At 47.2% G+C, this 25,254-nt stretch overlaps 1 protein-coding gene, 1 non-coding gene and 1 pseudogene across 5 annotated transcripts; 2 read left to right on the top strand and 1 right to left on the bottom strand.

Annotated features, from left to right (window-relative positions):
• Positions 1–795: 795 nt before the first annotated feature.
• Positions 796–15,480, top strand: LOC147353951 (cell adhesion molecule CEACAM21-like). 4 transcript variants are annotated; one of them, XM_086352870.1, is made up of 4 exons: positions 796–971; positions 1,865–2,224; positions 5,502–5,780; positions 14,836–14,959. In XM_086352870.1, exons 1-4 carry the CDS (start codon positions 908–910, stop codon positions 14,946–14,948), a joined length of 816 nt encoding a protein of 271 aa, XP_086208996.1. In that variant the 5' UTR covers positions 796–907; the 3' UTR covers positions 14,949–14,959. The 4 variants fall into 4 exon arrangements, with proteins under 4 accessions (XP_086208996.1, XP_086208995.1, XP_086208997.1 ...); XM_086352869.1 differs by having other exon boundaries at positions 838–971; positions 14,949–15,480; XM_086352871.1 differs by lacking the exon at positions 14,836–14,959 and adding an exon at positions 14,211–14,370 and having other exon boundaries at positions 838–971.
• On the bottom strand, positions 6,590–6,714 carry LOC147353952 (U6atac minor spliceosomal RNA). Its single transcript, XR_015146745.1, has one exon. It is a non-coding gene; the product is annotated as a U6atac minor spliceosomal RNA (small nuclear RNA).
• Positions 15,481–23,145: 7,665 nt separating the features above from the next.
• LOC147353950 (cell adhesion molecule CEACAM6-like) lies at positions 23,146–24,983 on the top strand (annotated as a pseudogene).
• Positions 24,984–25,254: the final 271 nt, after the last annotated feature.

Raw genomic sequence — 25,254 nt, 5'->3', positions numbered from 1 at the left:
AGTCCAGTATGGTCAGCATCACCTGAGAGCTTGTTAGATGCAGACTCTCAGGTCCACCTCACACCTGCTGAGTCAGGCTCTGCATTTTAATAGGATCTGCAGACCCTCCCTGTGCACAGAAGTTGGAGAGAGGCTGCCCCGCCCCATATTATGAAGTCTCAGCCAGGCTGGGGAAGTGCGTGACCTGAGCAGCTGCTAAAACATTTCAAAGGTGTCACCTGGGGGTTTGCAGTCTTCATGAGGCTCCACAGGTGATTCCCATGCATTGTGGGGATGACGTCCCTGTGATAATAGTTCCTGATGAACCTCCCCTGCCAGGCTCCTGCTCTGAAGGGAAAAGCCAGAAGGGGATGAGGGAGGGCTGTGGGGGAGGCTGAGTGTGCATCTGGTCCAGAGGAGTGGGGACCCCAGAACTGGACACCCCAGGTTTGTGCTTGTCCACACAAGTGTGTGTGTAGGGGTGTGTGTGCAGGGGTGTGTGTTGATGTGTGTTTGTAGGTGTGTTTGTATAGGTGTGTGGAGTGTGTGTGTAGGAGTGTGTGTAGGGGTGTGTGTGTGTAGGTGTGTAGGGTGTGTGTACGTGTGTGTGTACGTGTGTGTGTGTAGGTGGAGAATCACTGCTGTAGAAGGCAGGGGACTCAGCAGAGTTCAGGGAATAGAAATACAGAGTGGGAAGGGGGAGGGAGGCCACTAGGGACGGAAGGAGGAGAGGGGAGGCAGAAGGCGGGGCCTGGGAAGAGACCCCGCCCCCGGGCCACGTGACCCAGTGAAGTGCTCCTGCCCCCGGAGGAGGCCCAGCTCACAGGGGAAAGGACAGCGGAGCTCACACAAGGACTGCAGGGCTTGTGAGTGTTTCTCGACTAGAAGTTCTCCTCGCAGAGAGAGGGACGCAGCAACGGCAGGCATCATGGAGCCCCCGTCAGGCCCTGCAAGCAGGAGGCATGTCCCCTGGAACAGGCTCCTCCTAGCAGGTGAGAGGGGACAATTTTCAGGGAGTGGTCAGAGACTGGAGACCAAGAGACTGGCTGGTGTCTGGGGGAGACAGGGCTCTGAGAGGGGACAGAGGGCTTCTGTTCAGACCTGAGGGCAGAGGACAGGGGAGCAGGGGAGGGTGGGGGGCTCAGCCAGAGGAGACTCTCCAAGAACTAGAGCTGGTGAGGGGCGGGAAGACCTCAACTGCTGTAGGTTTTACAAGTTATTTAAGAAATTATTCTTCACTGAGCAATAACTGTTAAAGACTGATGACAATAATAACAATTTATGTCTGGGTGTTACTCCAGAAAGAACACACCAGGACACTAAACAACACCCTTCCCTACAACTCTTAAAAGTTGACAAACACCAGGCTGTAGAGGTTCCTTCACCAGGAATTTGGGTACAAGAAAATCGGACAAGCCCCTGCCCTCACGAAGCTTACACTCTGTGGTGAGGAAGACAGACAAGCAGAGAGATCGAAAGTGTGCTGGCAGGTGCTACAGGCGTCATGCAGCAAAGGGAGCCGGGAAGGGTCAGCAAGTGAGCACAGAGGGTCTTTACAGCAGCTGGTCCGGGGGAGGAGCATCACCCAAGAGGCCCTGAGTGTGAGCAGGCGTGTGAGGGCAGCGAGGGAGTGAGCCAGGGGACAGCGGGGAAGCAGAGGGAAAAACGAGCCCAGAGGCGCTGAAGTGATGGGGGTCATGCTGCTGACCTTGAACCAATAGGATGTATACATACACGCACGTGCGCACACTCACACACACACACACACAGTATAAAAACACACCAAGGCTGAGGGATGAAGAGACCTGCTCAGAACCCAGCGCACCATTTCCCCATCCCCCACACAGGTCAGAATATTAACTGATTCCTCTCACTTCCGTCCTAGTCTCGCTCTTATCCTTCTGGACCCTGCCCACCACTGCCCGCCTCACTGTTGACACGGTGCCCCCACTTGCTGCAGAAGGGTCGGTCGCTGTTTTTAACATCCTCGAAAAGGAAGGGTTGATCATCGGCTATGGCTGGTTCAGAGGGAACAGGATAGATCAAAGAGCTGCGATTGAAGCCTACCAAATAATTAACAATTCACACACACCTGGGCCTTCACACACCGGTCGAGAGACAATAAAACCCAATGGCTCCCTGGTAATCCAGTCCGTCAAGAAGCAGGACGCAGGAACCTACACCGTGATCACTGTCAAGGCTGATTTAACGAACGTTTCGGCTTCTGGACAGCTCCAAGTATACAGTGAGTGCTTCCTCTCTGCCCTTGGGGTGTTGGGTGAGGTGCATTCTGCTCACACTGGCAGGACTGACCGACCCAGATGGCGCCTCCATCTCGCTCTGCATTATGTCCCGTGTTGGGGTTTGAACATTTAGTGCAGAGCACACACTATCGAGACAAACTCCAAAGGGTCCGAATTCCACTCAGGGGATCTGGACCCTGCAGACACTGCAGAGAGGAGGACGGTCTGATGGGAGGGACTCAGCAGAGGGAGAGCACTCTCAGTCCAGCCCCCCTGGCTCCCTCCCTGCGACCATGACCCTGAGGAAGACCCTACAGGACCAGCAGGGCCCTGGCCTGAGGGATCCTCAGAGAAGCCCAGGCCCACGGGGAAGCCCCTCCCAGACCCCGTCCCAGGGTCCCGGCTCCAGCGACCATGGGGAACCTGTGCCGCTGGTGGGTGCTGGCCTCCCAGGCGGGGCTGACTGGGGCAGATGATTCCCCAGCTCCGAGGCCAAGGTTTCTCAGCAGGTCACCAGCCAGGGCTCAGCCCCAAGAGCCGCGTCTGAGCAGGGGTAGAGTCCAGTCCTTCCCCTGAGACTCAGCATGGAGAGCAGGCTAGGCTGGGTCCCCACGCCGTTAGCTGACCCCCTGGGGGTCAGAGGCGACTCCAGAGGAAGGTCAGCATCCCCAAGAAGGACCAGAAGAGAGAAGACGCTCCCGACAGCTCCTCACCCCTCAGTGGGCAGCCCAGGGAGCCCTCTCCTGTGGACGCAAATAATAGTAAACAGTTTATTTGGCGACTCTTCTATGTTCAGCTTTAGGTAATTAATTATGAATGATTGGGCTTCCCAAGTAGCGCTAGTGGTAAAGAAACCAGCTGCAATGTAGGAGACGCAGGTCTAATCCCTGGGTCGGGAAAATCCCCTGGAGAAGGAAATGGCAATTCACTGCAGTATTCTTGCCTGGAGAACCCCATGGACAGAGGAGCCTGGTGGGCTACAGTGCATGGGATCACACAGAGTCGGGCAGGATTGAAACGAATTAGCACAGTACTATGCCCAGCTTCAGATCATTAATTATGAATGACTTAAGGTCATTACAGAACACCGACAGTCCAGAGATCATTTACCATTTATCCTATTTTATGGAAAAGAAAGTGAGGTACAGGGGGATACAATCAGTGAATCAGAGCTCATCACACAGACCATAACTGCCCAATCAGGGTCAGGCCAGCAGCACAGCTCCACCTCTCCTCCATCCCAGGGGCCTTATTATAATATCTAGGAATGCAGAAGCCAGCTGTTGGTTCAGATCCTTTCTTTTGGGGCATCCCCAACTCAGAGGGAGAGAGTGTCACAGGGAAACAGAGAAATAATTCTGAATAAACAGAATTATTTCTCTGTATTCTAGAACTAAATTACCTGCATCAACCATCAAGTCAGTGACAGGAATGTCCAGGCCTCCCCTCCTTAGGTAGCCGATGGACAAGCTCCTTGCACTGAGTGAAGCAGAGATCATTTACTTGCTGGTTACTGGAGGTGCTGGGCGTCACTTCCACTGGAGTGAAATGGAAAGGACTCAGTCCCTCACTCCCCAGTCTATACCTGCAGCCAGCGCAGGGCCTGACAGGCAACAGGCTCTCAGTGTCTCTTTGTGGAGGGAAGGGCGGAAGGAATAAGGACGGATGAATGATCTGTGATCTCTTCAGGCGCTGGAATCTGGATGCAGAGTCCTAGGAGGCTCTGGCCATGCCTGCGCCTGTCTCTCCAGGGAGGGGAGCCGTGTTTTATCCTCTGATCACCTGCCCCTAAAGCGCACTGGGAGCCGAGTCTCATGGTGACTGTGGGCTGCTCCGCCGTGGGAGGGTTTCCAGGGGTGGGGGGCAGGGATCCTGCTTCTGGGCAGTGGTGGGGCTCTCGCACCTCTGGCTGTTTGAAGTCGCTTGTAAATGGACATTTCTCGCTGTCTCTGCCCCTTCCATGTCTCTCACCTTCTTTATCCTTCATTCCGCCAAGGACTGGCCCTGATTTGCACAGCTTCCCTGCCCTTAGGCGCAAACGTGTGCGCTCAGTCACGTCTAACTCTTTGCAACCCTATGGACTGTAGCCCACCAGGCTCTTCTGTCCATGGGATTCTCTAGGCACAAATACTGGAGCAGGTTGCCATTTCCTTCTCCAGGGAATCTTCCTGACCTAGGAATCGAACTCACATCTCTTGTCTCCTGAATTGGCAGGCAGGTTCTTTATCAGCTGAGCCATCGGGGAAGCCCCCACCCCCTGCCCTTAAGCCTTCCACAGATATTTCCCTAATTGACTGACTTCCCTGTTCCCAGCCTGGCTTGTGGCCAGGCGCACCCTCCCAGTTGATAGTAAAGGACTGAGAAATCTGGGAGCAGCAGCTTAATGAGCTTCAGCTGTCATCACCGTATGATGGGAGTAACACATTAATGTCTCAGACGCAGAGTGATGGAAAATGAGGGGCGGTTATGGTTGGGAATCTTTCCAGCAACATTGTACCAAGCTCAGAGGGTCACTGTCACTATATACATCCAGACCAGGAGATTGGACATGGCCATCTTCATTCCCTAATAAATTATTTTGTTGTTGTTGCTTAGTTCTTCAGTCAGGTCTGACTCTTTGTGACTGCATCGACCATAACCCGCCAGGCTCCTCTGTCCATGGGATTTCCCAGGCAAGAACACTGGAGTGGGTTGCCATGGCCTTCTCCAGGGGGTCTTCCCGACCCAGGCATCTAACCCACGTCTCCTGCATTGGCAAGCAGATCTTTTACCTATAAGCCTCCGGGAAGGCCAGTAATAAATTTTTAAAAGAGAAGTAATTGCCTTTCCTGCTTTGTGTAAAGTTCCCTCGGCCCCACAGATACACAGGGGTGGCAAAACTGTCTTCCGTAACATGCACAGAAGGGTATATAACGAATGAGACCTGAAACTTTTTAGAACCAGAGGAAGTTCTAGGAAAGGGTCCATCAAAGTTCACAGGAAAAGTTTCGCTTCAGGCTGAGGATGCTGTACACGGGGATTGAGTAGGCACTACAGAGATGTCTAGTGGACAGGTCAGGGCCAGCCAGGTATTGGGTGAGGGAGGAAAGGGAGCCTTCTCCTCACACATCCGCTCTTGAAGAGAGACCCACAGCCTTGTTCACAGGCTCAGGGTCCTCCTCGGGGTCACCTTTACAGAGCTCCCTGGGCCCCGGCAGTGGCTAAGACACCTGAGGAAGGAGCTTGGCCCCCGGCCGCTGACCTGGCCTCAGTCAGTCACCTCCTCCGTTCTCTCCACAGGCCTGCTGCAGCAGCCCTCCATCCAAGTCAGCGACCCCATGGTCAGAGAAAAAGAGAACAAGGTGGTCATGACCTGTATCACAAACGAAATGGACATCACCGTCAAGTGGATCTTCAACAAGCAGCAACTCAAATCCACAAAGAACGTCTTCCTGTCCGAGGACAGCAAGAACCTCACCATAGACCCCATCAAGAAGGAAAATGCCGGGGATTACCAGTGTGAGATCTCCAACATAGGCACTTCCAACAGAAGTGAGACCTTTGAGCTGAAAGTGAAAGGTAAGTGACCGCTTGTCCCATGCTCCGTCTTCCCAAGAGCGTGGCTCCACCTACGGGGTGCACGATGGATCGAGGTCACAGCAGGCAGAGTATCAGTGAGGAGACTATTACAATAAAAAGATGGCAAAATCTTCATAGCTCCATCTCTGAAAAAAAAGGTGGAGGGCTTCCCTGGTGGCTCAGAGGATGAAGAATCTGCCTGCAGTGTAGGAGATCCGAGTTTGATCCCTAAGTTGGGAAGATTCCCCTGGAGAAGGGAATGACTACCCACTCCAATATTCTTGCCTAGAGAATTCCATGGACAGAGGAGCCTGGCAAGCTACAGTCCATGGGGCTGCAAAGAGTTGGACACAACTGGGTGACTCACACACACACACACACACACACACACACAGAAAAAAAAATACAGTAAGTTTCTAATTCCTGGGGCTGGCATTTACTCTGTGACCTTGTACAAGATTTTTTTTTTTTTCTGGTACACTATCTTTATATGGTAAATTAAAAAAAATGTAAGATTTATCATGGAAATAATTTTGAAGTTTATAGCTCAGTGGTATTAAGTCCATTCATATAGTTTTGCAATCGTTACCCACATATATCCAGTACACCTTGGTTAGTATTGTCATCTAAGCGATATTAAGTCTTCCAGTCCATGAACACTTTTCATTTATTCATGTCTTCTTTAATTTCTTATACTATGTTTTTCTTTGAAAAAAAATTTTTTTTAGTTTTTCTTGTACAAGTCTGTCAGCTCCAAAATTCCTAAATTTTATTCTTATTGATGCTGTTATAACTGGAATTTATTTTTATAAAAATGATGGTTAGATACTATGATTCAGGTAGCAATTCCTCAACTGTATGCATATTGTCAGGTCCAAAGGCTTCCGCCGTTTTTGTCAAGGGGAGTGTTAGCCTTATCTCCTTCGTACAACATATAAAGGGAAGTTTTTAATTTTTCTTTTCATGTTGTTCGCTGTTCATATATAGAAATACAATTGCATTTATGTGTTGGTTTCATATCCTGCAGCTCTATCAAATTTGTTTATCACACCTAACAGTTTTTCGTGAAATTTTTAGGGTTTTCTGTTAATAAGGCCACATCCTCTGCAAACAGTTAATTTTGCTTCTTAATTGACAATTTCAGTGTCTTTTATTTTTTTCTTTCTTTGGCACCAAATTGGTCTATTACCTTTTTTAAAGTAATTTTTTGTAATTCACAAAGTTTTATTAGAATTAAACGAGATACCTGATATAGGTTCTTAATGCAATGGGCACTTTTTTATTAATTAATTTTTAAAATAATTTTTTTATTTATTTTTGGCCAGGCTGGGTCTTTGTAGCTGTGTGGCCTTTTTTTGCACAGGCTTAATTACTCCGTTGCATATGGGATCTTCTCAGACTGGGGTGGAACCCATGTCTCCTGCATTGGCAGATGGACTCTTCACCACTGAGCCACCAGGGAAGCCCTGTCTATTACTTTTAATATTGTTTTGAATAGAAGTGGCAAAAGCAGGCATCCTTATCTTGTTCTTGATCTTAGAGGGAAAATTTTCAGTCTTTCACACTTAGAATGGTGTTAGATGCGGGTTTTAATATATGGCCTCTATAACACTGGAGCTTCCCAGGTAGCTCTAGTAGTAAAGAACCTGTCTGCCAAGGCAGGAAATGTAAAAGATGCAGGTTCAATCCCTGGGTCAGGAAGATTCTCCTGGAGGAGGGCATGGCAATCCACTCCAGTATTCTTGCCTGGAGAAGTCCCTGGACAGAGGAGCCTGGCAGGCTACAGTCCATGGGGTCACAGTCTTTGTGATTCCACTTTGGTAGCATCTGTGTTTCTAGGAATTTGTCCATTTTACTGAAGTTATACAATTTGTTGGCATACAATTATTCATAATACTCCTATAACTCATTATTTCTTGAGAATTAGTAGCAATGTCCCCACTTTCCTTGCTGATTTTAGTAATCTGAATCTTCCCTGTTTTTCTTGATCAGTCTTGTTAAAGTTTTGTCAGAATTGTTCATCTTTTCCCCCCAATTATTTATTTACTTTGCTGGGTTGGGTCTTCACTGCTGTGCTGGCTCTTCTCTAGCTGTGGCGAGTGGGGTTTACCCTCTAGTTGCGGTGCACGGGCGTTTCATTGCAGTGGCTTCTCTTGTTCTGGAGAATGGGCTCTAGGGCCTATGGACTTCAGTAGTTGCAGCCCGTGGGCTCAGTAATTGCAACTCCCTGGCTCTCGAGCACAGGCTCAGTAGTTGTGGAGCACAGGCTCAGCTGCTCTGCGGTGTGTGGGATCTTCCTAGATCAAGGGTCAAACCCATGTCTCCTGAACTGGCAGACAAATTCTTTACCACTGAGCCACCAGGGAAGCCTTTCTTATTCTTTTTTGAAGAACCAATTTCTCGTTTTATTGTCTTTTCTCTTATTACTTTTCCATTCTCTATTTTATTTATCTCCACTCTAGCTGTTATTATGTCTTTCCTTCTGCTAGCTTCTGGTATGGTTTGTTCTGCTTTTGTGAGTTCCTTCAGTTGTAACGTTTGGTTGTTGATTTGAGATCTTTCTTCTTTTTTAAGGTAACCATTTACAATTATAAATTCTTGCATGAGATTCTTAACTTCACTGAGCCTCAGAGTCCTCAACTGAAATCATACTAAAAGGTCTCTGCTTCATGTCATTGTTTCAAAGATTTAACATACTATTCAATTAAACCCTTAGTAAAATGCCACATGCTGAAGAAATGTTCGATAACTATTAGATGCTATTATTACTATTACTACCATTGGGCTCTATAAAATCAGGTATTCCTACAGTCAAGGACTACACTAGATCCACCTCTTATTAGTTATATGACTTTGGGTACCTTCTTTTTTATCATCACTGGAAGTCTCGGGTTTTTCATCTATTAAGTGGAAATAATGTTGACCTGCACTCAATATGCTAGCAACCCGGGAAAACTCAGCAGTGGCCACAGGACTGGAAAAGGTCAGTTTTCATTCCTATCCCAAAGAAAGGCAATGCCAAAGAATGTTCACACTACCGTATAATTGCATTCATCTCACACGCTAGTGAAGTAATGCTCAAAATTCTCCAAGCCAGGCTTCAATAGTACGTGAGCTGTGAAATTCTAGATGTTCAAGCAGGATTTAGAAAAAACAGAGGAACCAGAGATCAAATTGCCAAAATCCATTGAATCATAGAAAAAGCAAGAGAATTCCAGAAAAACATCTATTTCTGCTTTATTGATTACACCAAAGCCTTTGACTGTGTGGATCACAACAAACTGTGGAAAATTCTCAAGAGGTGGGAATACCAGACCACCTTACCTACCTCCTGAGAAATCTGTATGCAGGTCAGGAAGCAACAGTTAGAACCGGAATAACAGACTGGTTCCAAATTGGGAAAGGAGTATGTCAAGGCTGTATATTGTCACCCTGTTTATTTAATTTATATGCAGAGTACATCATGAGAAACGCTGGACTAGAAGAAACACAAGCTGGAATCAAGATTGCCGGGAGAAATATCACCACCACCCTTATGGCAGAAAGTGAAGAGGAACTAAAAAGCCTCTTGATGAAAGTGAAAGAGGAGAGTGAAAAAGTTGGCTTAAAGCTCAACATTCAGAAAACGAAGATCATGGAATCCGGTCCCATCACTTGATGGGAAATAGATGGGGAAACAGTGACAGACTTTATTTTCTTGGGCTCCAAAATCACTGCAGATGGTGACTGCAGCCATGAAGTTAAAAGACGCTTACTCCTTGGAAGGAAAGTTATGACCAACCTAGATAGCATATTGAAAAGCAGAGACATTACTTTGCCAACAAAGGTTTGTCTAGTCAAGGCTATGGTTTTTCCTGTGGTCATGTATGGATGTGAGAGTTGGACTGTGAAGAAGGCTGAGCACCGAAGAATTGATGCTTTTGAACTGTGGTGTTGGAGAAGACTCTTGAGAGTCCCTTGGACTGCAAGGAGATCCAACAGTCCATTCTAAAGGAGATCAGCCCTGGGATTTCTTTGGAAGGAATGATGCTAAAGCTGAAACTCCAGTACTTTGGCCACCTCATGCGAAGAGTTGACTCATTGGCAAAGACTCTGATGTTTGGAGGGATTGGGGGCAAGAGGAGAAGGGGACAACAGAGGATGAGATGGCTGAATGGCATCACTGACTTGATGGACATGAGTCTGAGTGAACTCCGGGAGTTGGTGATGGACAGGAAGGCCTGGCATGCTGTGGTTCATGGGGTCGCAAAGAGTCGGACATGACTGAGCGACTGAACTGAACTGAATACAGAGTACATCATGCAAAATGCTGGGCTGGATGAAGCATAAGCTGGAATCAAGATTGCCAGGAGAAATTTCAATAACCTCAGATACGCAGATGATACCACCCTTATGGCAGAAAGTGAAGAGGAACTAAAGAGCCTCTTGATAAAAGTGAAAGAGGAGAATGAAAAAGCTGGCTTAAAACACAACATTCAAAAAACAGAGATTGTGGCATCCAGTCCCATCACTTGATGGCAAATAGATGGGGAAACAGTGGAAGCAGTGACAGACTTTATTTTTGGGGGCTCCAAAATCACTGCAGATGGTGACTGCAGCCATGAAATTAAAAGACGCTTACTCCTTGGAAGGAAAGTTATGACCAACCTAGATAGCATGTTAAAAAACAGAGACAAACAAAGGTCCATCTAGTCAAAGCTATGGTTTTTCCAGCAGTTATGTATGGATATGAGAGTTGGACTATAAAGAAAGCTGAGTGCCAAAGAATTGATGGTTTTGAACTGTGGTGTTGGAGAAGACTCTTGAGAGTCCCTTGGACTGCAAGGAGATCCAACCAGTCAATCCTAAAGGAAATCAGTCCTGAATATTCATTAGAAGGACTGACACTGAAGCTGAACTCCAATACTTTGGCCACCTGATGTGAAGAACTGACTCATTGGAAAAGACCCTGATGCTGGGAAAGATTGAAGGCAGGAGAAGGGGATGACAGAGGATGAGATGGTTGGATGGCATCACTGACTCAATGGACATGAGTTTGAGCAAGCTCTGGGAGTTGGTGATGAACAGGGAAGCCTGGTGTGCTGCAGACCATGGGGTCACAAAGAGTCAGACAAGACTGAGCGACTGAACTGAACTGAATGTTCAGGGTTATTATATGAATCAAATGTGGTGTATGTAAAGTATATAGCAGAGAGTTTGTCATATAATAAGTATCTCATAACAATAGCTAACATCAGTATTCATCTTCAGATTTGAGTTGACTAGTAAGGAAAACAGAAATAAAAAACAAAGTGATGCAAAAAATATTACATATTGGAAGGGAGGGAAAGAATAAAACAAAAAACTCATAGGAACATGTTACTGACCAAATATGGGAGAGGAAGAAAAAAAGGATTTGACTGGAAGGTTTCTTGTCTGGTATGATACTTTTCATCCTTGAGATGCAGCCAAGATGGCATTAGACATACAAGACATTTACTGGGAGAATGCCTGTTTAGGAAAGTGGGGCAGGAGTGGGAGGAGCCTGGGAAAGTCCTTAGACCGCAAGGCATATCTGACCCAAGTGAAAAAGAAAGAGAAGGAAGGAAGTTTTAGGCTGCAGTGCAGTTTTAGAGAGTGTCTGCAAAGCTGATGGGGAGTCCTTGAGCTAAAGTCACCCATGGAGGAAGATCATTTCTCATCAGTTCAATTCAGTCGCTGGAACTGGAATTAAATCACCTCTGCTAGCTTTGCTTGTAGTCATGCTTCCTAAAGCCCACTTGACTTTGTGTTCCAGGATGTCTGGCTCTAGGTGAGTGATCACACCATCGTGGTTATCTGGGTCATGAAGATCTTTTTTGTATGGTTCTTCTGTGTAGTCTTGCCACCTCTTCTTAATATCTTCTGCTTCTGTTAGGTTCATAACATTTCTGTCCTTTATTGTGCCCATCTTTGCATGAAATGTTCCCTTGATATCTCTAACTTTCTTGAAGAAATCTCTTGTCTTTCCCATTTTATTGTTTTCCTCTATTTCTTGGCAATGATCACTGAGGAAGGCTCTCTTATCTCTCCTTGTTATTCTTTGGAACTCTGCATTCAGATGGGTATATCTTTCCTTTTCTCCTCTGCCTTTGGCTTCTCTACTTTTTGCAGCTATTTGTAAGGCCTCAGCAACCATTTTTCCTTTTCGCATTTCTTTTTCTTCAGGATGGTCTTGATCACTGCCTCCTGTACAGCGTCGTGAACGTCCATCCATAGTTCATCAGGCACTCTGTCTATCAGATCTAATCCCTTGAATCTGTTTGTCTCTTCCACTGTATAATCATAGGGGATTTGATTTAGGTCATACCTGAATGGTCTAGTGGTTTTCCCTACTTTCTTCAATTTAAGTCTGAGTTTTGCAATAAGGAGTCCATGGTCTGAGCCACAGTCAACTCCTGGTCTTGTTTTTGCTGACTGTATAGAGCTTCTCCAGGCCAGAATACTGCAGTGGGTAGCCTATCCCTTCTCCAACAGGTATTCCCAACCCAGGAATCAAACCAGGGTCTCCTGCATTGCAGGGAGATTCTTTACCAGCTGAGCTACCAGGGAGGGCCCTATCATTTCTCATAGAATTATTGAATTCACATCCTTACTGGGAGCCAGTGTGAAGGGTGTTCTCTGTGCAAAGGGTCAGTGAATTCAGAGGGCTTTCTGTCAATAAATGCCCACCACAAGACACCTGAGAGGCACATATTCATAGCTGTCACACCTGGTACCCAGAGAAAGATGCAGTCATGAAAAGGTGGGAAGTGATGTGTGGGCTATAAGGTAGAGTTCGGGCCGAGGCAGAAAAAGGAAAGATGACCTCAACAGAAGTAGGTTACCTTTATTCAGGCAAGGAGGGGCAACAGTTGGCCTAATGACCAGGCTGAGCACGGAGAGGAATCAGGGAGGCTCCATATTTATAGGGAGGTTTGTGGAAGCGATAAGGGAAACGTTAATCAGGTGGGATGTTTTGGGTATTTTTTAGTTGAGATGGCATTTGTAGTTGGGCAGGGGGTGATAAGTCTTCTGGGCAGATGTAGGGGGTGGAAGGTTTCTGGACAGGGGATGATAAGTCCCAGATAGATGCAACTGGCCTGGAGCATCAGAGGGGCACCTAAAGTTCTGTTTTGTTTTCTCCAAAGTTAGATGATTCAGCAAGGGCCTTTGAGACTGTTGTTTTCTTTTCTAGGCCCAAAAGACTCCTTCATGGGCTAGTCACTCAGTCGTGTCCGACTCTTTGCTATCCCATGGACTGTAGCACCTCAGGCTCCTCTGTCCATAGAATTCTCCAGGCAGGAGAAAAATAAATGACCCAATCAAAAAATGGGCCAAAGATCTAAATAGACATTTCTCCAAAGAAGACATACAGATGGCTAACAAACACTTGAAAAGATGCTCAACATCACTCTTTATCAGAGAAATGCAAATCAAAACCACTATGAGGTACCATTTCACACCAGTCAGAATGGCTGCGATCCAAAAGTCTACAAATAATAAATGCTGGAGAGGGTGTGGAGAAAAGGGAACCCTCTTACACTGTTGGTGGGAATGCAAACTAGTACAGCCACTATGGAGAACAGTGTGGAGATTCCTTAAAAAACTGGAAATAGAACTGCCTTATGATCCAGCAATCCCACTGCTGGGCATACACACTGAGGAAACCAGAAGGGAAAGAGACACATGTACCCCAATGTTCATCGCAGCACTGTTTATAATAGCCAGGACATGGAAGCAACCTAGATGTCCATCAGCAGATGAATGGATAAGAAAGCTGTGGTACATATACACAATGGAGTATTACTCAGCCATTAAAAAGAATACATTTGAATCAGTTCTAATGAGGTGGATGAAACTGGAGCCTATTATACAGAGTGAAGTAAGCCAGAAGGAAAAACATAAATACAGTATACTAATGCATATATATGGAATTTAGAAAGATGGTAACGATAACCCTGTATACGAGACAGCAAAAGAGACTCTGATGTATAGAACAGTCTTATGGACTCTGTGGGAGAGGGTGGGAAGATTTGGGAGAATGGCATTGAAACATGTGAAATGTCATGTATGAAACGAGATGCCAGTCCAGGTTCAGTGCACGATGCTGGATGCTTGGGGCTGGTGCGCTGGGAAGGCCCAGGGGGATGGTATGGGGAGGGGGGAGGGAGGAGGGTTCAGGATGGGGAGCATGTGTATATCTGAAATTAAAAAAAAGAAAAAAAAAAAGAATTTTTGTATAGGTCCCATTAATTAATGTGTTTGAAAATAAGTTTCAATGTTCAAATAAAGAAAAAGAAAAGAAAAAAAAAAGAAAAGAAAATACATCCACCAAATGTTTATCAAATAAAAAAAAAAAAAAGAAATTTCACACTGATTTAGGATAACTCTGGATATCAGAAAGTTAAAGCATTATCCTGGTATGTTTAGGAAGAGAACTCTGTCAGAGGACCATAAATGATGTCTTCTCCTAAAAGGTGGACTTTGACCATCCCAGTGGATGAAGCCAAGCATCTCTCCTAAGAAGCTTCCTTCAGATCGGCAAATGCAAGTCAAAAAAAAAAAGAATTCTCCAGGCAAAAATACTAGAGTAGGTTGCCATTTCCTCCTCCAGGGGATCTTCCCAACCCAGGGATCAAACCCACATCTCCTACACTGCAGACAGATTCTTTACCATCTGAGCCACCAGGGAAGCCCCAGGAAAAGGTGGGAAGTTATAACATACAAAATCATGAAGAGGTGGGAAATAGTAACATACAAAAATAACCATCAGTCCTTCTTATATTTCCAAAGCCTTGGGAAATATATGTGTGCAGAAAAGGCCAGATTGGAACTGAGGCAACTCTGGTCACCAACCTAGAAATATATGGAGAGAGAAAGAAAATCACAGGGATCTAGTCACCTAATCACCACACAACAGCTCTCCCATAGAAAATCGATCTTGAAGGCAGAAGTAGAGACTACTTAATGTTGACAACTCTTTCGTAGAGCACCTCCCACTGTAAAATAATGTCACTTTCATTCATTCTATTCTTTTCTTTTCTTTCCACAACAGACTCTCAGTTTAAACTCACAACCAGTACCATTGCCGCCATCATAATTGGAATCTTGGTTGGTTTGGCTGTGACAGTAGCCCTGATGTATTTTCTGTTTTCAAATAAACTGTAGGGTATGCCGCCTTTCCTCTTGTTCTGCTTTCTCCGAGGCTGACTGCCCTGCTTGGGAGAGGGAAGGAAACTTCATCTCCGTCTCTGGCCTGGATCTGCTCCTCAATCTTCCTAAAGCCCTGCTTCTCAGCACTGATTTTTATGGGTCTCCTCTTCCCTGGTCTTCATGCTTCCTGTACCCCGCTCTCCCTTGGATGTGGCTGTTCCCACCCCATCTGATTTAGAAGGGTGCCGACTGAAAAAGGTGATCAACTTGAGAGCTGCGAGTTAGGTTTCACTGGGGGCAAAATGAGGACTGCAGCCCGGGAGGCAGCACCTCAGATAGCTCTGATAGCCTGCTCCGAAGAGGCAGTCGGGGAAGGTCAAAATCAAAGATTTCGTTGAAGGAGGAGTTCAAGGCAATTAAGTACCCACGTTATAAGAGCTTTTCTGCTGAGGAGGTGATGTCGTCATGATGGGATTTAGTGCTTTTCTAGAGATGAGATGCAAGGATGGGAATCATGAAATCAGTTCCTGAGAATATCCAGCTACCCCACCAGATTCCCTGGAGCACAGAGTGCCTCATGCCCCCCTGAATTCCCTCGGGGGGTGTTGAAAGTCAACAGCTGCAGAAGCACAGGGTTCAGTCTCCGCAGAAAGTGAAAGTGTTAGTCGTTCAGTCGTGTCCAACTCTTTGTGGCCAAACAGACTGTAGCCTGCCAGGCTACTCTGTCTATGGGATTCTCCAGGCAAGGCAACAAAAGAAGCCACTGCAATGAGAAGCCCGCGCACTGCAATGAAAAGGATCCCCGGCCACCCACAACCAGAGAAAGACTGTTTGCAGCAACGAAGATCTAGCGCAGCCCAAAATAAATTTTTTAAAGCCTGTTTCTAAAAAAATCTATGAACTTTCAGGAGTTGAACAATCCATGTTAGCAACACCCAAATCAATCAATATGTCATTCGTACCCTAAAGAAGACCTCCAGTTACTTCCCTTCAAAGAGTAACCAGCATCCTCACTTCCAATGCATGAGATAGGTCTGCCTGTTCATGCTTTTCCACATAGGAAAAACACAGTATGTCCTTAACATGTGTCTGATTCTTTCATTCAAAATTATGAGAGTCATCCATCTCATTGTACACTGTTGTGCTTAATTTATTCTCATTGCTGTATCACTGTATCTGTTGTAACCACACGTTCCGGGAAACAAACTCACTCAGAAGGACAATGCAGATAGTGGAGTGCAGTTTATTACACCAGCGGGCCCAAGGCAGAGTCTCCTCTTAGCCAAAGACCCTGACCAGTTTTTGTGAAAACCTTATATACCCTAAGCATACATGCCCAAACCCACCTCCCCAAAACTCCCTGAAACTAGCTGAACAAAGGAAAAAGAAAGATACAATCAATCAAAGTTAACCCATGATTCATATGCCTTATCAATAGGCTTGTGGTCATACCCCAATAAGCGTTTTAGAATGTATGATTCTATTCAGTTACACAGATAATTAGGGGTTTTTTAAGGTGATAGAGAGCCCTGGGGCTCTTCCTTCTGGGGGTCTGGTTTTCCAGTTGGTATGTCGTTTCCATAGATACTGGGCATATAGCTCAAAGTCCACAGTCCAGCCCAAGATGGAGCTCTGCTTTCAAGATACAGCCTATTCTGTTTCCTCCTTCATATCCATTGTAGAATTTCACAATCTATCTCTTCTAATGATCACCCACCAGAATGTTAGCAAGCAGCAAAAAATGGGTAATAAAAGCCTTTCTCTGAAGCTAAAAGTTTCAAAGGGATGAAAGCCTGGGATGCTGAGTCACCCCGGACATGGTGAGGGCCTGGCCCATGACGCTGACTTACACAACCATTGCTGATGCCTTTCAGACTGACAAAGTTGCAGTCTTCTCTGAACTTTAATGCCCAGGACATTAGCATAAGCAACTTCAGGTCCCCCATCTCCAACAGCCACAGAAACAGATTATGGAGAAGTGAAGAAGAAGAGGGAGGAGGAGGAGAGAAGAAGAGAAACAAAAAGGAGAAGTAATGCAAAAACGAAGAGGCAGTGCTCGCGACACTGCTGCCATCTCAAGGTTCTCATTCCGTCACCAGGAGATTCTTTCACCATCAGGGAAGATGGAAGACAATCTTTCCCCAACTCTCCTGTAATCCTCTAACAAGGCTCCTCCAGGCTGCCTGGTCACAGCCCTTTCCTTCGGTGTCAATAGATGAAAAGGCACATCCACGAGTAAGTCTGTGGAAAACCCTACCTTCCTGGTCATTGAACTTCGGCAAAGAGGACCTTGGGAGACAGTTGTCAGAATCTCTGCCCCTCCCCATTTGCTGACCTAGGCCTCCCCATTTGCTTATTCAGAGCACACTGGCTGAGTAGTATTCCATTGTATGTATGTCCCTCAGCTTCTTTATCCATTCGTCTTGTGATGGACACCTAGGTTGCTTCCACGTCTCAGCTGTTGTAAACAGTGCTTCCCACCCCAGTCCTGGCCTATTGGAGTCTAACTTGAATTTGCCACACATTTGCAAGTTATGTTCCTTCTCACTGAAATGCATGTGTCAGAAAAGAAGAGAGAAGAAAAGGAAAAGCTTTTCCTAGCTCTTCAAAGTCCAGTAGGAACTCACCATCCACAGGAAATACATATATAATTGAGTTAGGACTGCAAATTCGACAGCTTTGTCCCCACCAAGGTTGTCTACCTGCAAGACCAGGGCTTAAACACCTTGATGCTTACCTAGAAGACCACCTGAAGGAAAGTTACATGGCTCAAAGTAGCCTGGAGTTAAAACTCCCCTGCGGGTCCTCCCTACCATTCTATGCAAAACAAAGAACTCTCTCACTGAAGGAAAAAGAAAATGGACATTAAGGTTGATTACGCCCAGCTTCCAGCAGGTCCAGCCTCTGGCCGATCTCCAGAATTCCTTGCCCCAGCCGTTTAAGAGATAACTACTCCGAACAACCTTGGAGAAGAACAGGCCCCCTTAAGACAGATTTCTACATATATGCCTATATATACTTACTCTTTTCTTGGGTTGGTGCAGCAGCTCACTAATCTGACTGCTGCCCCTTCTCGCCTCGTTAAAAGTGATCTGTTCCTGTAAAGTGCCAGTCTCATTCTTTTTCTGAACCTTGCCTTCTCTTAACTCCCTTACCCTACACCACCAGTTCCTTTGGAAAGCTCGTCTTCAGAGAGCCTACTGCGTGAGTGTATGCGTGCTCAGTTGTGTCCCATTCTTTTGGACTCCATGGACTGTAGCCGGCCAGACTCCTCTGTCCATGGGATTTCCCCCAGGCAAGATTACTGGAGTGGGTTGCCATTTCCTCCTCCAGGGAATTTTCCCGACCCATAGATTGAACCCGTGTCTCCTCATTGGCAGGAGAATTCTTTACCACTGAGCTACCAGAGAGCCTACTGCTGCTGCTAAGTCGCTTCAGTCGTGTCCAACTCTGTGCGACCCCATAGACGGCAGCCCACCAGACTCCCCGGTCCCTGGGATTCTCCAGGCAAGAACACTGGAGTGGGTTGCCATTTCCTTCTCCAATGCATGAAAGTGAAAAGTGAAAGTGAAGTCACTCAGTAGTGTCAGACTCTTCAAGACCCCATGGACTGCAGCCTACCAGCCTCCTCGGTCCATGGGATTTTCCAGGCAAGAGTACTGGAGTGGGGTGCCATTGCCTTCTCCAAGAGAGAGAACCTACTAGAAGCAACTAAACAACTACTTGTCTAGGTCCATAAGTAACTCTTAATTTTTAAAATGCAGGTATGTTTAAAGAACTTCATGGAGTTCATTTCAAGAAATGCCCACAGAGGAAGGGATTATCACTTTGGGGTGGGGGGGGGCAGTCAGCTCTTGTTGTTGTTGTTGTTCAGTCACCCAGTCATGTCCGACTCTTGTGACCCCACAGACTGCAGCACGCCAGGCCTCTCTGTCCCTCTCCGTCTCCCGAAGTTTGACCAAGTTCATGTCCATTGCATCGGTGATGTCATCCTGCAATCTCATCCTCTGACATCCTCTTCTCCTTCTGCCCTCAATCTTTCTCAGCATCAGGGACTTTTCCAATGAGTCAGCTGTTTGCTGGGAGGGATTGGGGGCAGCAGGAGAAGGGGACGACAGAGGATGAGATGGCTGGATGGCATCACCGACTCAATGGACATGAGTTTGAGTGAACTCTGGGAGTTGGTGATGGACAGGGAGGCTGGTGTGCTGCGATTCATGGGGTCGCAAAGAGTCGGATATGACTGAGCAACTGAACTGAACTGAACTGAACTGAACTTGCATCAGATGACCATAATAGTAGAATTTCAGCTTCAGCATCTGTCATTCCAACAAGTATTCAGGATTGATTTCCCTTAAGATTGACTGGTTTGATCTCCTTGCTGTCCAAGGAACTCTCAGGAGTCTTCTCCAGCACCACAGTTTGAAGGCATGGATTCTTTGGTACTACTCCGTCTTCTTTATGGTCCAGCTCTCACAACCATATGTGACCACTGGGAAGACCATAGTCTTGACTACATGGATCTTTGTTGGCAAAGTCATGTCTCTGCTTTTCAACACACTGTCTAGGTTTGTCATCATCACATTCCTGCCAAGAAGCATATGTCTTCTGATTTCGTGGCTGCAGTTACCATCTGCAGTGATTTTAGAGCCCAAGAAGAGGAACTCTGTCACTACTTCCACCTTTTCCCCTTCTATCTGCCATGAAGTAATGGGGCCAGATGCCATGGTCTTAATTTTTTTAATATTTAGTTTTAAGCCAGCTCTTTCACTCTCCTTCACTCTCATCAAGAGGCTTTTTAGTTCCTCTTTGCTTTCTGCCATTAGAGTGGTATCTGTATATCTGAGGTTGCTGATGTCAACAACAACCAGATACAATCTGGTTTCATCTAGTCAGCTCTTATCAGATACAATCTGCTGGGACTGGGGAAAAGACTCAGAAATTTACCCTCTAGAGATTATTTAAATAATGGTCAAAGAATGTACAATTTAGGTTATTTTTTTTCCCTTTTCCTTCTGAGACATTCTGCCATTTTAATTTTTGTAACTGCTTGTTTATGTGAAAGGGGTTCTGTTTAACTTGCTGCATAAGCCAGTCTGACTGCTTTAGAGGAAAGAAGCCACCAAAATCCTGCACATCCCCCTGGCCAGGAGCTCCCCAAACCTTCTGTGTGAGGGGCTCCACACAGAAAATAAGAAGCAGCAGTTTTCTACATTCATGCCCAGAAATGGATCCCACTCCCTTTCTAGGCACCTCAGGCCAGTCATCCTGCTCAGTTGCTCAATCATGTCTGACTCTGTGCGACCCCATTGACTGTAGCCCTCCAGGCTCCTTTGTCCATGGGATTGTCCTGGCAAGAATACCGGAGTGTTTTGCCATTCACTTCGCCAGGGAATCTTCCCCACCCAGGGATCGAACCTGTCTCCTGCCTTGGCAGGCCGGTTCTTTACTACTAGCACCACCTGGAAAGTCCCAGGCCAGTCATCAACCCCCTCCTCTTCCGTCCCTCTGCCCCGCTCACCTTCTCAGGATGCCTTGGTCTCTGCTGAGGTGTGTCTGATCCTTGAGAAACAGGAGCGCCCTGAAGGGAACACGCCCCCTTGCTTTGTTGGCATTGCTTACAGCCTAGAAAACTGCACTGGTGCGCATGCTCCTTAGGACACAGGGGGCGGATTATGACTCAGTCCTGGGCTTCTTGAAGAGCCTCTGGAATTCTCCCATGGGGTCCATGGGAGGCAGAGAGACATGTCTGCTGCTGCTGCTAAGTCAATTCAGTTGTGTCCGACTCTGTGCAACCCCATAGACGTCAGCCCACCAGGCTCCGCCGTCCCTGGGATTCTCCAGGCAAGAACACTGGAGTGGGTTGCCATTTCCTTCTCCAATGCATGAAAGTGAAAAGTGAAAGTGAAGTTGCTCAGTCGTGTCCGACTCGTCATGACCCCATGGACTGCAGCCTACCAGGCTCCTCCATCCGTGGGATTTTCCAGGCAAAAGTACTGGAGTGGATTGCCATTGCCTTCTCCGAGGCGCGTCTACTTCCCACCAGTCTTCTGCACAGACGGGGCCTCCTTGGGCTGCTGAGAGAAAGGCTTTATTCCATCTTCATGATGGACCTCCTGCTGTGTGGAACTGGCCCCCCAGAGAGGGGTGGCTGGGAGCGCTCTGTACTCAAGGTAACTCTTTCAGGGTTTTCTCACCCTGATACAGACTGTGTACACCTCCCCTCATGCAAGCACTTCTGTGTAATTTAATTTTGCCTGGCTAAGGCCACTTCTGAATGATTTGTAAAAATTGCTCTATATTTATAATAAATATTGTATATCAGGTATCAACATGCTGCCTCGCAGTTGGTACTGCTTTCTGCATTGCCTTCTTTACAGGCAGAAGAAATAGAATTGCTCAACAGGGAGTCAGAGTGAGCCTGTTTCTAAGTCCAGAGGTATTTGATCCTGGGATCCGAGAGCTCGATAAATTCATGTGCACACCTGCTGAGAAAGTGCGTCCACCTAGAGCCACAGGTCACTGCTGCAGCCTGCCTGGAAGGACTTGCCTGTCCTCCTCTGAGGGGAGAAGGAGAGAAGATGATTTCATGAGTAAAAGGTCTGCTGGGCTCTTCTCTAGGGACACACTGCACTGCCCACGCAGATGGCTCCAGTGCGTCCCATGCCTGATCGAGCGTTCACTCCCGCAGTCTCCATGGGCTCAGGTGTATAGGAATCTCTCCAGCACGTCCCACCTCCTTGTTCCCTGTCCCTTTTTTCTGCCCCTCAGAGAGTCAGAGCTGCTCTAACCTGGATGAAGTGAAGACGCTCAGTTGTGTCCAACTCTTTGCAATCCCATGGACTGTAGTCTACCAGGCTTATCTGTCTATGGGGTTTTCCAGGCAAGAGTACTGGAGTGGGTTGCCATTTCCTTCTCCAGGGGATCTTCCTGACCCAGGGATCGGGCCCAGGTCTCCTGCATAGCAGGCAGACGCTTTACCCTCTGAGCCACAATTCCACCAAGAATTAGCCTGTCATCTCATTTCCTCCACTTCAAGCAATTGGAATATGTGCTGTGTTTCCCCTCCTTATCCCCTGACTTCTCCTGGCCCTCTGCTGTGGTGCCTCCTTCCCAAGACCGCTGGAAGCAGCACTAAAATCAGTACCCAGGGGGATTCCCTGGTGGCTCGATGGTGAAGAATCTGCCTTCACCCTGAGGTGGCAGGGGGTACTGGTTCAATCCCTAGTCCAGGAAGATCCCACATGCCATGGAGCAACTAAGCCCACGGGCCACAATTACTGAACCCATGCTCTGCAGCAAGAGAAGCCAACCCAATGACAAGCCAAGCACCACATCTAGAGAGTAGCCCCCACTCACTGCAACTAGAGAAAGCCTGAGCACAGCTACGAAGACCCTGTGTAACCAAAAATAAATAATTAGAAAGAAATACTATGCTGGCTTCTAAGTCTGTAAGTGAAGAAAGAGTCAAGCAGACTTCATTGTTGTCTTATTCCAAGAAATTGCCACTGACACCAACCTTCAGTACCCACCACCCTGATCAGGCAGCAGCTGTCAACTCACAGGAAGGACCCTCCAGCAGCAAAAAGAAGACAACTCACTGAAGGTTCAGATGGTGGTTAGCATTTTTGACAATAATGTACTTTTAAGTAAGGTCTAGTACACTGGTTTTTTGGACATAATGCTATTGCATACTTAATAGGCTACAATAGAATAAACATTATTTTGTATTGAGGTAATGTTGATTTCCAAAGTTGCAGGTATACAGCAAAGTGATTCAGTTATATACATATTTTTTCTTTTTAAAATTCTTTTCTATTATACATTATTACAGGATATTGAATATAGTTTCCTATGCTATAAAGTAGGTCCTTGTTGTTAATTTTATATATAATAGTGTATATCTGTTAATTCCAAATTCCTAATTTACCCCCTCTTCCCCTTTGGTAACCGTAAGCTGTTTCCTATGTCTGTGAGTGTAAGTGTGAATGAATACATTCTCCAAAAATGCCCTGAGATACCCCAAGTTCATGCACTTGCTTTTCCAATGGTCTAGAACCAAGCCACAATATCTCTGAAGTATGTGTGTGTGTAGAGAGAAAAAAGAGGTAGAGGGACCAGAGAGACAGGAAGGAATGAGAAGAGAGGGAGAGGGAGGGGCCTGGGCAGAGACCCCGCCCCCGGGTCTCATGACCCCGGGAAGTGCTCCTGCCCCCGGTGGAGGCCCAGCCAGAGGGGGAAGGACAGCAGAGCTCACACGATGGACATCAGTGCTTGTGAGCACCTCCTCACAGAGAGAGGGACACAGCAGACAGCAGGCACCATGGGGACCCCCTCAGGCCCTCCCCGCAGACGGTGCATCCCCTGGAACAGGCTCCTGCTGGCAGGTGAGAGGGTCAAGTTTCAGGGAGGGGGCAGAGATGAGAGAACAAGAGACTGGGTGGTCTCTGGGGAAGACGGGGCTCTGAGAGGGGACAGAGGGCTTCTGTTTGGACCTGAGGGCAGAAGAGAGCGGAGCAGGGGCGGGTGGGGGGAGGGGAGAAGCAACAAGGGAAACATCTCCATAAACTAGAGCTGGTGAGGGGCACGAATACCTCAACTGCTGTAGGTTTATCAGTTATTCTTCACTGAGCAGTAATTGTTGAAAACTGATGATGATAACAATAATTTATATCTTCATTTCACTACAGAAAATAACAGAACCAGGACAGTAAACACTGTCCTTACCCTGCACCCTTAGAAGCTGACAAATAATCACCAGGCTGTGGAATTCCTGGGAACTCTCCTTCCTTCATCCCCAGGTACTAACATCTGGAGCCTGGTCCTGGCCCTGGGTTTCAAGCAGGATCAGACAAGCCCCTACCCTCACGGAGCCCACTCCCTGTGGGGAGGAAGACACACAAGTAGAGAGAGATCAAGAATGTGCTGGCAGGTGCTACAGGCGTCACGCAGGAAAGGGAGCAGGGAAGGGTCAGCAAGTGAGCACGGAGGGTCTTTACAGCAGCTGGTCGGGGGGGAGGGGCATCTCCCAAGAGGCCCTGAGCGTAAGCAGGTGTGTGAGGGCAGCGAGGGAGTGAACCAGGGGACAGCTGGGGAAACAGAGGAAAAAACGAGCCCAGAGGGGCTGAAGTGATGGGGGTCATGCTGCTGACCTTGAAACACATACACACACACACACCCACACACACACCCACACTCCCAAGGCGGAGGGACGAAGAGATCTGTTCAGGGCACCATTTTTCCATCCCAACGCACAAGTCAGAATATTAACTGGTTTCTCTCTCTTCCCTCCTAGTCCCACTCTTACACTTCTGGCCCCCTCCCACCACTGGACAACTCCCTGTTAAATTGTTGCCCCACCTTGCCACAGAAGGGACGGATGTTCTCCTACTTGCCCACAATCTGCGAGAGAAGCCTCTAGGCTATGCCTGCCTGGTACAGAGGAGAAAGGGTAGACAGCACCCAGCTAATTGCATCATACAGAGTAGACACTAATGCAACTACCAAAGGCTCTGCCCACAGTGGTCGGGAGACACTTTACCCCAACGGAACCCTGCTGATCCAGAACGTCATCCAGAAAGACATAGGATCCTACACCCTGCTCGTTGCAAAGAACGATTTAGAGACAGAAAGACAAATCGGACATCTCTGTGTATACTGTGAGTGCTTCCTCTCTGACCTCGGAGTGTTGGGGAGGCGGGTGAGTTCTGTTCACACACTGTGGCATTAAAACGTGGAGCTGAGACTCAACACCTCCTACATGTTGTGGATCAACAATCAGAGCCTCCCCAGCAGCACCAGGCTGGAATTGTCTGAGGACCACAGGATTCTCACTGTACTCACTGTGACAAGGAATGACACAGGACCCTATGTGTGCGAAGCCAGGAACCCAGTGAGTGTCAGCCGCAGTGAGCCACTCACCCTGGATGTCCTCTGTGAGTAACCTCTGTTCCTATGTGGTCCAGGCTGCCTACCCAAATCCATGCTGCCAGAGGCCAGGCCATACCCATCCCTGTCAGGCCTAGGCACACAGACTCCCACCCCCGGACACCGAGACTGGCCGTGAGTTCCTGTTTCAGGCAAGTTCAGGCAGGCCCCCCTTAAATCAAGATGGAGAGGGAAGGGGCTGCACTCTCTTGAGGGGCTAAGGATCACCAGAATATGATGGGAGAAACAGATGAATATGTCAGACTCAAAATGAGTGAGTATGAAGAGTAATGATGAGAAAATTTTCAGACATGTGTGTGAACAGCTCAGAAGAACCTTGGGGCCCTAATACAGACCAAGAATTTCCCTTCCCTCTGATTGCACCATGTGGCTT

The sequence above is a fragment of the Bos grunniens genome, chromosome 18, assembly GCF_055505025.1.
Source record: "Bos grunniens cultivar Pamir isolate PY7600 chromosome 18, Bosgru_T2T1.0, whole genome shotgun sequence".
NCBI classification, from domain to species: Eukaryota; Metazoa; Chordata; class Mammalia; order Artiodactyla; family Bovidae; genus Bos; species Bos grunniens.
The sequence above is the reverse complement of the archived record's forward strand: the minus strand, read 5'-3'. Positions and strand labels throughout refer to the sequence as shown.